Source organism: Coturnix japonica, chromosome 34 (genome assembly GCF_054131305.1).
Source record: "Coturnix japonica strain WE chromosome 34, WE-NBRP24, whole genome shotgun sequence".
NCBI lineage: Eukaryota > Metazoa > Chordata > Aves > Galliformes > Phasianidae > Coturnix > Coturnix japonica.
The window spans coordinates 5,920,349-5,935,324 of NC_140696.1; the positions used below are offsets into that span (position 1 = coordinate 5,920,349).

General features: G+C 46.4%; 1 protein-coding gene across 6 annotated transcripts in view; it reads left to right on the plus strand.

Moving 5' to 3' along the window:
• Nucleotides 1-14,976, plus strand: part of ARHGAP32 (Rho GTPase activating protein 32) — a 132,513-nt gene that overhangs the window by 67,506 nt on the left and 50,031 nt on the right. For 5 of the 6 annotated variants that reach the window (XM_085525789.1, XM_085525792.1, XM_085525791.1 and 2 more), the window contains one exon: nt 10,047-10,133. In XM_085525789.1, coding sequence (XP_085381915.1) covers nt 10,047-10,133 — 87 coding nt within the window. Of the gene's footprint in view, nt 1-551; nt 1,227-10,046; nt 10,134-14,976 lie in introns of those variants that run through there. The other variant, XM_085525794.1, reaches the window with a different exon arrangement.

A 14,976-nucleotide genomic window follows, 5' to 3' on the forward strand; every position in this document is an offset into this window, starting at 1 on the left:
GATTCCTTCAGTTCCTACTGTGTGTTTTCTTGGTGCACCACAGCGTTGTGTATTTAAGTGTATGAGCACAGCAGCTGATGTACTCAGGTGAGTTCTTGCTGGTGCCTGGAAGCAATCTTAGTGATCTGCCTGCTTCCATGGGCTGGGCTGCAGGGGACAACCAGGTTGTGGCCAGGTCTCCATGCAGGCACTGACATAACAGCATGGCTGGCATAAGAACTGCATGCGTGGTCAGTGTGTCTCTGTTGCTGCACCTCCATGTCCTGTGCTGGGAAGGTGGTGGCAGTGGTTCTTTGGATGCTGATGTGACCACACAGAATGAGCAGGGAACCTCAAATTTGGGGCTCAGAGGAAGGACTGCTCTCCTTATCAGTGGTTATTGGTGCTCAGGCACTGATTGATGAAATCCTGTTGGTGCTGGTTGCAGTGCAGACCCCTCAGACAAGCAAATGCTTTTAGCTGTGAGCTGAATAGGGAAGATTGTGACAGCAAACTTTTCATCGTTGGAATACTTGTTTCCTTTAGAGAATACATGCAGCAAACAGAGCCTCGTTGTGCCGGGGCACACATCCTGCATGGATCTGGGCTTGCACAGCACCAGGGACTCGAGAGGAATTTCATGGGGCTTCAGCTCTGACCAATTTGATACCAGAGGAAAGGGAAGAGGGATGAGGAATCAGCGTGCCTTAAGCTATGCTGTGTTTTGGGCATGTGATGGCAGTTTGCTGTCATTCTGGTTGGTTTTTTTTCTTCTCTCTGAGCCGTAGCAGCAGACTTCTGTGCTGCGCCTGAACACAATCCCTGCATGCATTCCCTCCCTCTCTGTTTCTCTTGGCTCTTGTTAAACTCCACGGCTTGTCTTGTGGGACCTTTCCAATGAGACAGCGAGCGGGAGAGAAAGGAACACCGCTGACTTCTCTGCAGTGCAAATTGAGCATGAAATGGGCAGTGTGGATACGGCTAATGGGGCTATGGAGGCAGATCTTAAATGCTATTCATAGGCACGTTCAGCTGAAGAAGCAGCAGCACCAGGAAGAGAAGAGAGCTGAGGGAGCCGAACTGGGGAGTTCAATGGGATTTTGCTATCTTGGAGCTCTCGACGTGCAGAGCCGATGCCTGGAAGGTTTTTTCAATTAGCTGCTGGGAAACTGAGGAGAGACCTGGAACTGCTAGGCCTTGGCTAGGGGAAGAAATATCCATGGAAAGAATAGATCATTGTAGCAGGGGTAAGTAGCACGCAGCCTTTCAGTGATCTCCGTGCTTGATATATGATCCTTTTTGTTTGCTGATGCCGTGTAATAACAATAAAAGCAGCTGAAAGAAAGCCTTGAGGATGGCACCAAACGTAAATGTGGCAATAAAGAACAAATGGAATGAGTTTAACAGGCAGTGATTTCTTTGCAGAATTAGCAGATGTAGTTTGTAGGCTGTGTATTGCATTTTTTGTAGGCTGCCTTGGACTGGAGATAGTAAAGATGAGGGTCATGCAAACTGTGGGACCGCTTGCAGAGATTAACCCATGGCCTTTTGGAAGGTTCTGTGCTGAGCAAGTCAGTCTGAGAGGAGTATTGATGAGGGAGGAGAAAATAGCTGGGAATGGGGCTGGGACAGCCCAGCACTGGTTTCCTATCTCTGCAGAAGTGAATGGCTGCTCTGATCTATTTATATTAACTTCAGTGACACCGTAATTAGAGAAATGCAGGGTAGTGAAAGAAGGGCTGAGCTGCATGATATGGTGCTGGATGTGCTCTGAACTGCTGCTAACAATGCTCAGAGCACTCCCTTTGTCATTTTAAAATGAAAATACTTCATAATATATTTCCTTCCCATTGATCCTTCCTGCTGCTTCTTTCAAAAATATCTGTGGATTATAAAGCAACGTTTATTGCTGGAGAGAATGCACTTGTATGAACTTCTAGCTGCATGAAGAACCCTATAAGCATCTGTTTCTTCTTTTCACATAAGTTTCTATTTGACACTGAGATAGAGCTGAGTGGGACACAGATGTGGGTGAATCTTTAATCAGGTGCAGGGGCAGAAGAATCTACTGTAGGCAGGAACTTATTATAGAATGGCATGGTTTGTTTATCTCATTCAGAGCCATAGAACCACAGATCCATGAACTAGACAGGGTCAGTATTTGCCACTTGGGGTTTCCAAATGCCCACCACAGACAGTTCAGTGCTGTCCCAAACTCTACGTAGGCAGTGGAGATCGGCATGCAGCATGCATAAGGTCCTTGTGAAATAATGGTGAGTTACCCTGGCACCTTCCTTGGGAAATCTCAAGTCTCTGTAAGCACTTGGGATTTGTTGTAACCCTTTCCATTGTGCTGACTCAGCTCTCCGTGTCTTTTGTGCAGGACAGTTGGACTTGAAGCCCTTCCTGTTTCCTGCCTATCTGCTATATGCAGATTTGCATATGTGAATGAGGGCATCTCTTTATGATTATTTTCTACTTGTGGTGTCAGGCTGGGTGACACCTCTCATATGAGCTTGTGGTTAGCATGACACAATAGCTGCTGATAAAGTGATCTGTGTCACTATAACATGAGTGGGATCCTATGCCTTTAGTCATATAAAGCATCCTTGCAAATACTTCTATTGAAGGAGATGTTTCATTTATGTGATACGATATGGAAAATGAATTTGAAAGAGGTGACTTGTGTACCTCAGGACCGCTTTTGCTTCCTCTTTGGCCACAGTGCCCTTCTTGCTTGTTCCCCTCACCCTGTCCCCCCCCATGTCTGTGCAGTGGGGCTGCAGGGCAGCATTGGCCTGGGGTGCTCAGGCAGGTGGTGATGCTCAGTGTGGACATCGTGCTGCTCTGCCTGTCAGAGCTGCGTGCTCTGTGCTCTCCGAACAACAAAACAAGTATTTAATCAACAGCATGCCATAATAGAGGCTCTGTATTTACTGGAGCCAGATGCGTTTGTGTCCCTGAGGCTGAGTTTACTCTATTAGCTGTTCTTGCCATAGCTATTTTGATTTCCATCATAGATGTGTTAGCTTTTCCCCTTGTATTCCATTCCACAATCTGTCTCTTGGTGGAGCTGATGGAGTCAGCATCAGATTCCATTAATTTACCCTCCAGTGCTTAAGAGTACACTACGTTAATCCCAGGGGCTACTATAACCAGGAGCCTGGTTGGCACAGCACTGAGTAGTGCCTAACGGGTCTCTTAGAGCATGGCTTTGCAGAAGGAGAAATGCCTGCACCCATCTGTACTCTCTGATATGTTCTGGCAGTGATGCACTAGCTGTGGCCACAACTCCTGGATGCAGGACTTGGCTTGTGGCTGCCATGTGGAACTCGGTACCCTGCTATATGCCTGGCAGAGCACAACCACCCCACACCCACGGCAAGCTCTGGTCTTAGTGTCATGTTTCATGCTGTCTTCTGAAACCTCAGGCAATGGAAGTAGCTCCCCCACAAGAAAGGGAGGAGAAAATGAGGTCATCATGGAAGCAAAAAAAGCACCCATCTACTTAGAAAAGAAATCTGTAAAGCAATCTGGTGGCAGTGCTGTATTTTTCCCATCTCTTCCGCAATTTCATATGGACCTCTCTCAGATTTTAGCATCTCTGCAGTGGTTGGAAGAATGGTTGGTGTTCCCCAAGGTCTGTGCTGGGTCTGGGATTGTTCAGTGTCTTCATAGTGAGCTGGATGAAGGGATGGAGTGCACCCTCGGCATGTTTGCTGGTGTTATGAAGCTGCATGGAGCAGGTTGTTGGTTAGTTTGTTTTTAATAGCAGCAGATATTTTAATTTCATGAAAGCATTCTGTTTTCAGACCTTAAGAAGTTGTTTCTGCCTAATGGAGTCCCCAGTGGGCACATCTAAGAAGTTTTAATGAATATTTGATGGGTTATGAAGGTTGTCCTTCTTACACATTTGGAGGAAATAAACAGGGGAGACCACATGAGGAAACACTTGCAATTTGATACAGGAAAATCTGGGCAAAGCAATTCTGATACAACTCTGTGGGACTGTGTGTCTCAACAAGCTTAGGCATCAAATATGTTTGGCTTAAGAATTAAAACAACAAACTCTGGCAGCATAGAATTAAGCTGCCTGCATTGGCAGCTGAACCTTGGATCAGGGACTTAGGGTGAAATCTTTTGAAGTCGTGCCTTTCTAACTGCAGTCAGAGTCGAAATCCATCAAGGTTAGGCTTGAATTTTTCTTCACAGAAGTACAAACTGGATCCTGCTGTGCTTTGTGTCTCAGAGCAGCATTACAACACTAGGAGTGGATGAAACCACCTCTCCAGAGCCTTGAGCAGGGCTGGGATGTGTGGAAGGGGCCAGAAACTGCCTTCCATCTCTCTTGCTGACTCTTTCTTGCTCTGTGCAACAGGCTCAGGACAGGCTGTTTTCCCTCCCAATTTCACATTTACTTTCTATAACTGGCAGAGTGCATTAGTATCTCCTAATCTGACTTATTCTTGTCTAATTGATTACCTGTGAGTCTCAGGGTTGAATGTCTGGTACCAATCCTTTGGTGAACTTAAAAACATGGGGACCAAGGCTGCTGTGTTTGCAGAGGAGTCCTTCCAAGCATGTACATGAGTGTTACATTCCCTGCACCTTGTACTGCTTTGCAAATGCTTTCTGACAAGGCATGCTCCTGGATGTGCATACACACAAGCACCCAGTGAGCCACGTGCAGTAACCCAAGGTGGTTACATCACCAAGAAAACAAACTCTTCATTCTCAGCTGGAGCAACAGAATGGAAATCAACACCCGTCAGCCTGATGCTGATAACTTTGGTCAGTGCTAAAAGCAGTTGAATTTCTGAAGTTGGCTGCTGCTGGCACATAGGCGCTGTGCTGTCTGACTGAAGTCTATTGGGGCTGTTCTCTGCCTTAGTAAGCACAGCTTCTTGCTCTAAACACACACAGTGAGCAGAAATCTATGAGCAGCAGTGTGCAAACAGGCAGGGTGACCTTTCTCCAGCATTATATCCTGGAGTCAGCCTCCAAGGTGCCAAATCCAGAGCTTAATTACTTCTTCTCAGGAGATGCTTCTCTTTGCTGCCTCACAAGGATGCTGTTTGCTTGCCACCTGCATGGCTGTTCATGTGAATGAGCTCTGTTTGTATGGGTTCCTGCATCCTTTCTTCTGCCTTTCAAGTCCTCTTTCCCAGCAGCTTTGATTTGCAGAGAAGCTGAAGGGATTCCTCAGCTGCTTCAGTCTCTTGGATGGACAGAACTGCACAGCATGCAGGCATTGCCTCATTGGGAGCTTATACTGAAAACAAAATAACCCCTATAGAGACCTGCTGTGGTTACAGGCACACATGGAGCTATTCCAACCTCTGGAATGTTTAAAGCAGTGAGGGTGCTGCTGGGGGTGAGCATCTGCCTAAAGCACTGGCAGGGTTTGTTGGTCCACGCAGTGATGCTCAGCTGAAGGGATGCTGACTGCTGAATAATCACACTGCTGTAGGAAGGAAGCATTTCTCATGTAATTGACAAACTTAAAATAGTTCCCTACGTTACTATGGGCAAAATACGCTTCCTGTAACCTTTTAAATTGACTTAATGCTTGTTCTTATTAAAGTTAGGCTTTCTGAGCACACCTGTGAGCTGATGGGAACTTGTTTCTGCAAGGAGGAGAATTTAAGGCAGCGTTTAATTTCACCCTTATCTCTTGTGACCTCCTTACTTGGAACAGTGATGTTTTCTTTTGTACTCTGTGCAGCCCATGTGGAAGAAATAGGCTGTCTCCCTGGGATCAGTTTGCCTCTTTACTGCAGGGAAGCAGCCGAGCTGAATTCCACATACAACACCAAACTTCATTCCTCAGTGCACCTCAATGCTGATATTAGCAAACCTCTGGGGCCAGCATTAATCTATGTGATGGTTATACCCTATTGTACCGTACAAGCTTTGCAAAACTGACATGAAAACTCATTGCTTGTCTGCAGTGAGTGCACAGCATCCCATGCACATGAGATGTGCAGTGCTGTCACAGCGCTGCCAGCACAGAGCAGTCATCTGGGGCCATGGCAGGAGGTGCCTTTGAGCTCTGTTTGATTCCTGCTGCTCTCAGGTGCCTCTTTGGAGAATTCAAAGGGCTGGTTTCAAAGAGCAGTCAATAAATGGAACTTCAGATGTAGAAATATTTTGTGAACGTCGCTCTCTTGGCTCTACTTTCATTTTATTTGTGCCTGGGCAAACCTGCTCTGCTGTGGATGTTCTGCTCTGAGGCCACAGCTCGGTGTGAAAGGGATAAAGCAGAAGATGGGGAGTTGTGTGGGAGTAAAATGAGTACATTGAGCAAGATAAATTCTGGAGAGGGGGAAGAAGGCTGAAGGTAAATCCATTCTGACTGTTGGAGAAGTTGGTTGGAAAATGAATAATTGTTCTATTAAAAAACAACAGCAAAGAAGTTGTTTCACAGGATAGTTAGCATCAGATTCTTTGCTTTTGAGCACCAGACATAGCTTTCACCCAATACGTGCTTTCCAAAGCATTGCATAGAGGTGCCATTGGTCCTGTGTTTTTTTTCCCTCATCTGCTTTGCTAGATTGCACAATCATCATAAATTAACAAGAGGACAGACATCAAGGAGACGCTGGAAGCTGTGGTTTAGAAAGCAAAGGAGCGCATTGCTACTATTGTCAGAACAAACCTTTGGATGTAGCAGCCGCTTTGGAAACTTAATGAGCTTTTGCTATGGCTGAGTTTGAGTAGCAGAAGCTTCGGCTGTGTGTGCCTGGCTGCTTCTGCCAAGGAATTAACCTTAAATTCCATCTTGGAAAAACGTAAGAAGATGACCAGGTTTCCTTGGAACAATGACGCATCTCCTGCCAGGGGTAACGTCAGCCTTTCCACTGACTTAAGGCTCCTGGCAAAAAACAGTTCTTCATCGTTCCGCCATCTCGCCATTCCTCCAGATGTGTGATGTGTTTGAGATGAACCCTGTGGAGGTTTTGGCTGTGTGGGCAGCTCAGCCCCATGCCTGGCAGCTCACTGACCTCCTCCCTCCTGCAGCACTGCACTTGGTGCTGCTCAGCACAGCTGGATGGCTCCAGCACCCAGTGAGGCTGCACCCACTAACCAGCCTGATCCCTCCCAGCAAACCGAATTATCATCTCTAGAGAGAGCAGTTGTGTTCATTTTATGTCTGTAGTTATTTTAGTTGGCCATTAAGGGCATTTTTCATGTGATATGAATGTGCATTTGCATTGTGTTGTGCACAGGTAGGTGCAGTTTGCTCATTGCTGCATGGCAGGTGTTGTGGCGACGATGGATGCGTTGCATTTCCTGCATGTAGACCCAAGGAAAAGACATGTCAGCAGATGCACCTGCTGCTCAGGGTCGGGGATCCACTAGAGCTGACACCGTGCAGCTCCAGACAAACAAATGAGACTGTAAAGCGCCTGCTGCTTTGCTCCAAGCTCAGACCTGCCGGAGTTTGATGCGAGGATTATTCTTGGAGGGAGAGCAGAAGGAGCTTCCAAAGCCACTTTGGAGAGGACAGCAGAGAGCATTTGTTTTGTTCCTGCTACTCTCATTCTGCACACATATACAGTTGTGAAGCTACCATGCTTTTGAGTAAGACTTGTTCTCGTGCTATATCATAACTAGCTTTCCATCCCATGTTGTTGTTTATCTCTGCAAGAGGAATGGCCAGTAAATCACTCTGCAGGGGACTCCTGTAATCACTGCCTTAGCTGGTAGCTTACTGGAGATGAGCTGCTTTTTCTCTGACAGTAAGGAGACCACAAGAACCAGCAGCATTTCTAAGCCAGCCCTGCCTGTAAATGTTATCAGTAAAGTCTTGGCTGGCGAGCGCTGCTCTTTCCTGGCAGAACTGTATACAACAAGGTATGTAACTTCATTCTGTCTTCCAAAATACCACATTGAAACTGTTGCCATTGGAGTGGATGGGTTCTGTGAGGTTGTGTTTGCTTCCAGGGCTGGTTTCCTGTTCTTGGAAATCTCTGCTGCTGTTTGGTCTGTTTTTGTTACTCATTGCCGGGCAGTTGTTGGTTGCATTCAGAATCACTGCAGCTCTTTTTGGTCAGTGGCATGCAGTGATTTGATGTCATGTAATGCAGGAGGAGGAGGAATTCCACACCTGCTCCAGGGTTTGGTATGTCAGCTCTTGGGCAGTATGTGCAGAGCAGACTCACAGGCTTGTATAAATCAGAGCAGGCCTAATGCACTTGTACTCTGTAGGATGTTTTGTTTGGAAGATATACTGATCTCAGTAACTTATCTATTAACAGAGCAAACCAAAAATTAGACCTCGTGTGTTCAAGGAGCGTAAGAGAACCTTGAGGTTTTACTTCAGGAGCAGTTATGTTACAGGGTATAACCAACAGGTCTCCATGTGCACGCAGTTCTCTCTTTTGGGAGGTGTGAGTCTGGCTGCTGGAAGGGGGATGAATGCTCAGCATGTGGGATTTCCATAGCCCAGAAGGGACATTCAGAGCACTGTTGTGCTGAGCTGATGGACCCCCTCAGGAGCTGCTTCATCTCCTTTTTGGCACAGATACACCAGGAGTTTGTCTGAGGGGACACTGAGAAGCCCTAAAATGAAAGCAAAATACGTGGGTGTGAAGGCAGTGAATATAAATCAGCAGCTTAATCCTCAGGTAGCTCTGCTCTTTCAAATGAAAAGTGATCTCAGTTCGGTGTAACTCAGCCCTCCTACACACAGGGACCTCACGCCTACGGATGATTCACTTTCTATTTCTGGAGAGGTCGTGTACAGACTTGGCTCGACATGAATCCAAATGGGTGCACATTACAGTACGTGTAAGAGGAAAGGTGATGCAATTTCACCTTTGTCTTAGCCGGACCCGTGCCGTTTCCTACCCTGTCTCACATTGCACAGAACTGGGTCCTGTGCATGTCAGGGAGCTGCTGCAGGTGTGTGCTGTGACTTCATGGCTGGGCTGATGGCTTTTCTGTTCGCAGAGCTGCAGGGATGTAGTGCATGAAGCAGGGCCTGGAATTCCATCGTGGGCAGATGGAGTGGGTGCATGGACCCTAAATAAGCACAGGGCATGTTAAGGGATGGAAACTTTTCTCTTTGAGTAGGAAACCTGCTTCTGATTGACCTGCAGCTCCCCGGAACCTGACCAACATGGAAAATATTGCCATGTATTGGATTTCCTTTAACTGCATGTTTTGGGTTGTGTTTTTCATGTTGGTTTGAAAAATGTAGTAGCACTTCCAATGTGAAATTTGATAGTAAAGAGCAATGGTAAAATGGTGGGGAATCTGTGGTGCAGAAGTATGTTATTGTCATGTTTAATCATGTTTATGGCAGCATGCAACACAGTTACACACATTGGAAAGCCCATCTTACAGATACGTCTCTTTCTGGAATGCAGTTTTTGGGTGTAATTAAGCTCACTGTGTTAAAGACCCTCTGAAGTTGTGTTGATTTTCAGGGCTGTGCTGCACACCACCTTCATGAGAATGTGGGAACATGTAAACATCATGAAGTTCTCATTGAATTGCTTTGGAGATGAAAGTTTGCTCTGCAGGGAGAGTGTATCAGTGGGACCAAAACAGTGTCCAGAAGCCAAGAAAAGAGTGTGCTAAGAAGGTGGAAGGGGAAAAGCCCAAGAGTGGTCAAAGGGGAGATCTCATGGGCAATCTGGAGAAGGGGTGGATGAAACTGGGGAGGATCACTGTTATCTGACAGGGGAATAATTATGGAGATATTTTTGGGGAGCAATTAATTTGCAGACTTCTAAGCTAGAGGTTGAATCCCTGCCTCGAACGCTTTGCCTTCCTATGATTGCTTTATTTTTGAACCATACTTTTTATTTTTAAACTGTCAGGTGAGATGCCGGAATCCAATGGCATCAGAGGGTCTGTGCAAGGCATGAATGCTGAGTGTTTCCTATATGATGACTGCAGACAGGCTTCGCTCCCTGCTTCCCTGAGACTCAGCTTGTCTTGGAGCGAGCTGATGTGACTGCTGTGCTGTGTGCGTTGTTCCATGGCTGGCTCAGCCCTGCTCACTGACCTGCTCTTTCTCTCTCTCTTCCCACCCTCTCCCCATTCCCTTGGTGCAGCTTTCACTCCCGGAAGAACAGAGCGAAGTGATGAGGAACGGCTGTGAATCCAAGGAACTTGTCTACCTTGTCCAGGTCTCTTGCCAGGTAAATGCCATGTTTTCTCTCCCTGTGTTGTTTTTGCAGCCTGTGTTGTGCTGTGTTTAGTAAGGCAGCCTCGTGATGTTTTGATGTGGCACTTCCCTGCAGTATGTGTGGGTTTTTTTCCACTTCCCTCCAGCTCAGCCCTCAGAATGATGCTGTCTGTGGTGCTGTGACCAGTTAGTCTTAAGGAAACAAATCCCTTAGGCAAATAATCCCATCCCCAGCTTGTGCAGAGCTGCACAGCATGACCCAGGGCCACAAGCATGCATGTTTCAGCTATGTGTGTGTGCGTGCCTGGTGGCTGTAGGGAGCACAGCAGGGATGCAAGCAGAGGAAATCCATATACAAGACTGTGACTGGTGCTGGTGGTGAGGCTGCTGTGAGCCATGGGGGGGATCCACCCCAGCAGTGACACCTCTCACTGCAGAATCAGAGTGCTCTGCACAAATGGATCTGCTGCTTTGTGCCAGAGTCCCCATCTGATAGAACAGGGGTAGGGACTTTGTGAAATGCTGTGTAATAGGCTGTTGTGTTTTAATTGACTGAATGAAATGGTTGGCTGTGGGGGACCGACTGCATTGGCAAGTTCCATTGAGAATTAATGCCTGTGCTTGGCATTTTCCTGGTCTCAGCATAGCAGTTTTTTTCATGGTTCATCTCAGCATTTCTTGAGCATCCATCTTAGCAATTCGTACTGAACGCTAATGGGAATCACTGTGGAGTCTCTCTCTAAAGTTCTTTATGTAGTTCTTCTGACCTTTCTTGGGTACTAAAAGAGTACACAGCAGGGATGTGTGTGCAGCCTGCACTGGATTGTGTGAGGCAGAGTCCAGTGACTTCCAGTGAGATTTTTCAAGGGATTTAAGGAATCTGAAGGCTTGAGATACCCTCAGGGGTCTGTAGGACATGCAGGCTATGTAAGCACAGGAGCAAACCTTGGGAGCTGCAAGCAGCAGTGAATTGCATGCAAGGTATTGACAGTGCTGTGGTCAGAGTGAACCCAGCTGTCCTGCAGTTTTACACTGCTGTCAACCCTTGGATGCTTTGTGGGATGTCTCAGAGTATCATACAGAGAACTGATTTCTCTGGGGACAACGTGGTGAGGTCTGTGCCTTGCACAAGGGAGTTGCAGTTGGTAGCCAGACTGAATGGAGCTGCTGCCCAGTAGATGCAGAGGCTGTAAGTCGTGCCCAGCTGCTGAGCTATTGCTTTCTTTTTCAGTGTTGTACTAAACTAAAATGAAAGCAATGGGAGTTGGCCTCATCGCTTTAAAGGATGGGCACAGAACCAGTCACCTTTGCATTTAGCAATCCTCCTGACCGTCTCGAATGTCTCCACGCCCCAAGTTTGTGATTCATCTCGTGTCAGTCTGTGCCTGTCTCTCAGATCCTTGTGAAGCTGAGAAACTCGTGGCATCTGGATTCAATGAAAGGAAAGGCATGGAAGGAGCCGCACAGCTGAGTATCATTTCTGCCGTGGAGATACCTCACCCCTGACATCTCATGGCCTCCCCTAATGTCCAGGGAAAGATTCCATTCTGTCACGCAATGGATACCAGTGGTGTCTGGATGGATTTGGCTCCACATTCGAATTAAATGGGAGGTGTGAAATAGCTCATGGAATGATAGTGCAGCAGAGAGAGGTTTTGGCAGGATGCATTTTTATCGGGCCAAAAATATTGAGGAGGGGGAAAAAAGCCTATAAAACAAATTTCAGTTTGCTTGCCCTTTGGGTGTACTGCTAGTATTGGTGTCCAGCCTACTGCAGCAGCTTGCAAAAGTCTTCTTGATCTCTCTGACGGACACAGAGAAAAGTAGTTCTGCTAATCAGAGCTGTATCTGTATGCATTTAAAAGCTGCTTTGCAAAAACAAGAGAATCACAGACCCACCAAGGTTGGAAAAGAGCTCTAAGATCATCCAGTCCAACCGTCCACCTATCACCAGTATTTACCACTAAACCCCATCCCTCAGTACAACATCTAAATGTTTCTTGACCACCTCCAGGCTGATATCAGGGCACTGAGCTCTCACGGTCCCAGCATGGCTTTTCTCCATGTTTCATCTCACATTTGCAGACCTCGTGCAGGCAGTAAGTTGAGCAGCTCCATGTTGTTGCATGGGATGCACAGTTCTTTGCACTGTTCCTGCTGTGTCTGTGCTGTATTCATTTTGATTGATAGAATAAGGTCTCTGATGAAGTGCATGAAGGCATTTACGCATATATATGCCACTCGTATCTCCCGGCTCTGTCTTGCACAAGATTCGAGCTCGTTATCTTCTGTTTGAAGAACAGTTTTGCAAAACCCTGAAGGCAACCCCATCCAGCATCCCAGGGCTGGCAGTGTGGTTGCAGTAATAAGTGCTTCAGGGCAGCAGAGAGAGTGCCAGGAAAAAATGAGATCCAATAGGCAGAACAGACCGGACTCCCCATCCTGGGTGGTTTGTGGGGAGAGGAGAGCAGACTATACGTTCACAGAAGCAAATGTCTTACTCAGACTCTGATGTCTTAAGTACTGTTTGCTGATTCCATCTGCCTGTGAGAGTCCTTACTGGAAACCACAACTGCTTGCAGTAGGATTTTTGAGTCAAGCATTCAGAAATCTTTCATATGATTGGCTTTTTTCTCTCTTAAAGGCTTGTTCTTTAACATACAATAGCTTTGTCTTGTGTGATTGAAACTCAGACACCTCAAGAACAGTTACTGTGTAAGCACTGTGAAATTTCTTCCACAATTCTTTAAACTGATGAGACTCTGAGGGCCAAATTCTGGCACACACATGTATAATAGTGTATGTGTGCATCTGTATGTGTTATATATATCTAAAAGATTGGGATAGATCTCTGTGGAGTATCCAAGCTGGATCCTACCCCAGGCAGAATCTCTTCCTCGGGGTATGTGTTACCTGCCTGTCCTTTCTTAGTAATAGCATTTGCTGCCTTTGTTGTTTAAGGAAGAGTCTGCTGAACAAAAGCAGTTGCTTTGTCATTGTGTTGCATAGTAAATTCAGATAATGCTTCACTCTAAGCCTGTTGCTGAGTCCCATTGGGGATGAACACCGGATTCCCCTGTGGGTGGTGCAGCACTGTCTGTAGTGGTACAGCCAAACCAATAGGTGTAAAATAAGCATACATTGCATGAGGGTATGCTCTGCTTTCTTGCCTGAAGATAACTGCAATGAAGTGCCTGGAGAAATACAGCTTCAGCAACCACTTTGTGAGAGCTGGGCACATCACAGGCTTGAAAATCCCTGTTGTGACACCTGGTACCAGTTTGTAACTCTTCCTAAAACATTTAAACTCCTGACTATGAGCCTTCACGGATCAAATATTTCTTGCCTGTCCTTCCGGATGATCTCAAAAGTTCAAACCTCTGCCTTAAGCATTTCTCGGATGAGGAAGGTTGTTCTGTGTTAGTCAAAAGAAAGCAACCGAACTCCTTGTTCCTGCAATACTAATCCATCACTTGATGTGCTGTGCTTGAGTGGTTGATCTTAGGTCATACACTACATGCCTTCTGCTCTTGGTAGTGATAAATAAAAGCGAAGTGACAGCAGTGGGGTGGGGTTAATAAAGAATGTATGAAGCTGGCAAACAGCCTGGAGTGAGTGGTTGGGTTGTGTTCAAAGCTCAGGCACTACCAGAGCACTGGCAAGGTGTAGTGTCTGCTCTGGGCTTTCTGAAAGTAGAGTAGCATCTGTAGGGAAAAGAGAGAAGAAATTGAATTGCATGAGAAGCCTTTAAGAATGACATAATTAACATCTACATCTATTACTCTGTAGCTGTTATGATGATATTAAAGGATAAATTCATTCATTAATTAGGATGGTAATCATTAAGGACAAGGATCTGACAGGCTGTTCTTTGGAGCTTTGCCATGCAGTGCTGATCTGGGTAGGGCAGTGCTTGCATCCATCAGATTAATGCTGTGCTGTGTCCTTTCCCTGCTGTAAAAACATGCTGCACCATACCCTCTCCATTCATCATGGGGTTTATATATATATGTTGAGTTCCTTTGGCGAGTTCACACATAGGTGCATTTCAGGCTGCCCCTTCAATACATCAAAGATGAAGGCTTGCTCTGCTCTGTCCCATTAAGAAATAGCTCCTTTTAGGATTCTGTGGTGGTTTGTTCATGCCGTGTCCTTTGAACCTTTTGCCTTCAGAAGGAAAGCTCTGAGTTACAGACATCAGCCTTCTCATATCTAAACTGTATTCTGTTTCGCTCTGAATTAAAAGTGCAATTCAGTGCTGCAATCTAAGAAGACAGGACAGTGATTGTGGTTTCTCTGTGTGAGCGATGCGTTCTGGCAGGGCTGGGGCTGTCATATGGGGCTGTGTGGACGAGGCAGGGCCTGCCACAAATGGAAGGGAGCAGTTGGCTCTGAGTGCTGAGAGGAGACATCAATTCCTGCCCTCAGCTCAGCAAGTGGAAATGCATTGCAGAGGAGCGGTTTGTCCTCAGTTTTACTTGTTTGACAACTCCAAGAGCTGGGTTTGGTTCATATCCCAGCTTAGAGGAACTGTGGTGGATGTTCTTGTCTCTCTTGGTTGCATCAGTGTTTATTCCTATGGTGGTTGAACACGTGTGTGTTTGCAATGGCAATTGCACTGTGTCTGTTTATTTGGGAAAGCTGAGAGCCACTTGGGGCAGAAGTTTCATGCGCTGTGATCCTCTGCAGGCTACAGAGCTGCTTAAAGCAACAGTGCTACAGTGCTGAACGTGGCCAATTCATCCCACATCCCATTCATTCAGTGAATGCTTTGAGGTCCCAGCTCCAGGTTTGCATTTGAAGCATGATACAGGTCAATGCCTTGTAGGATTCTCTGCTTCTTTGGCCAAGGAAGG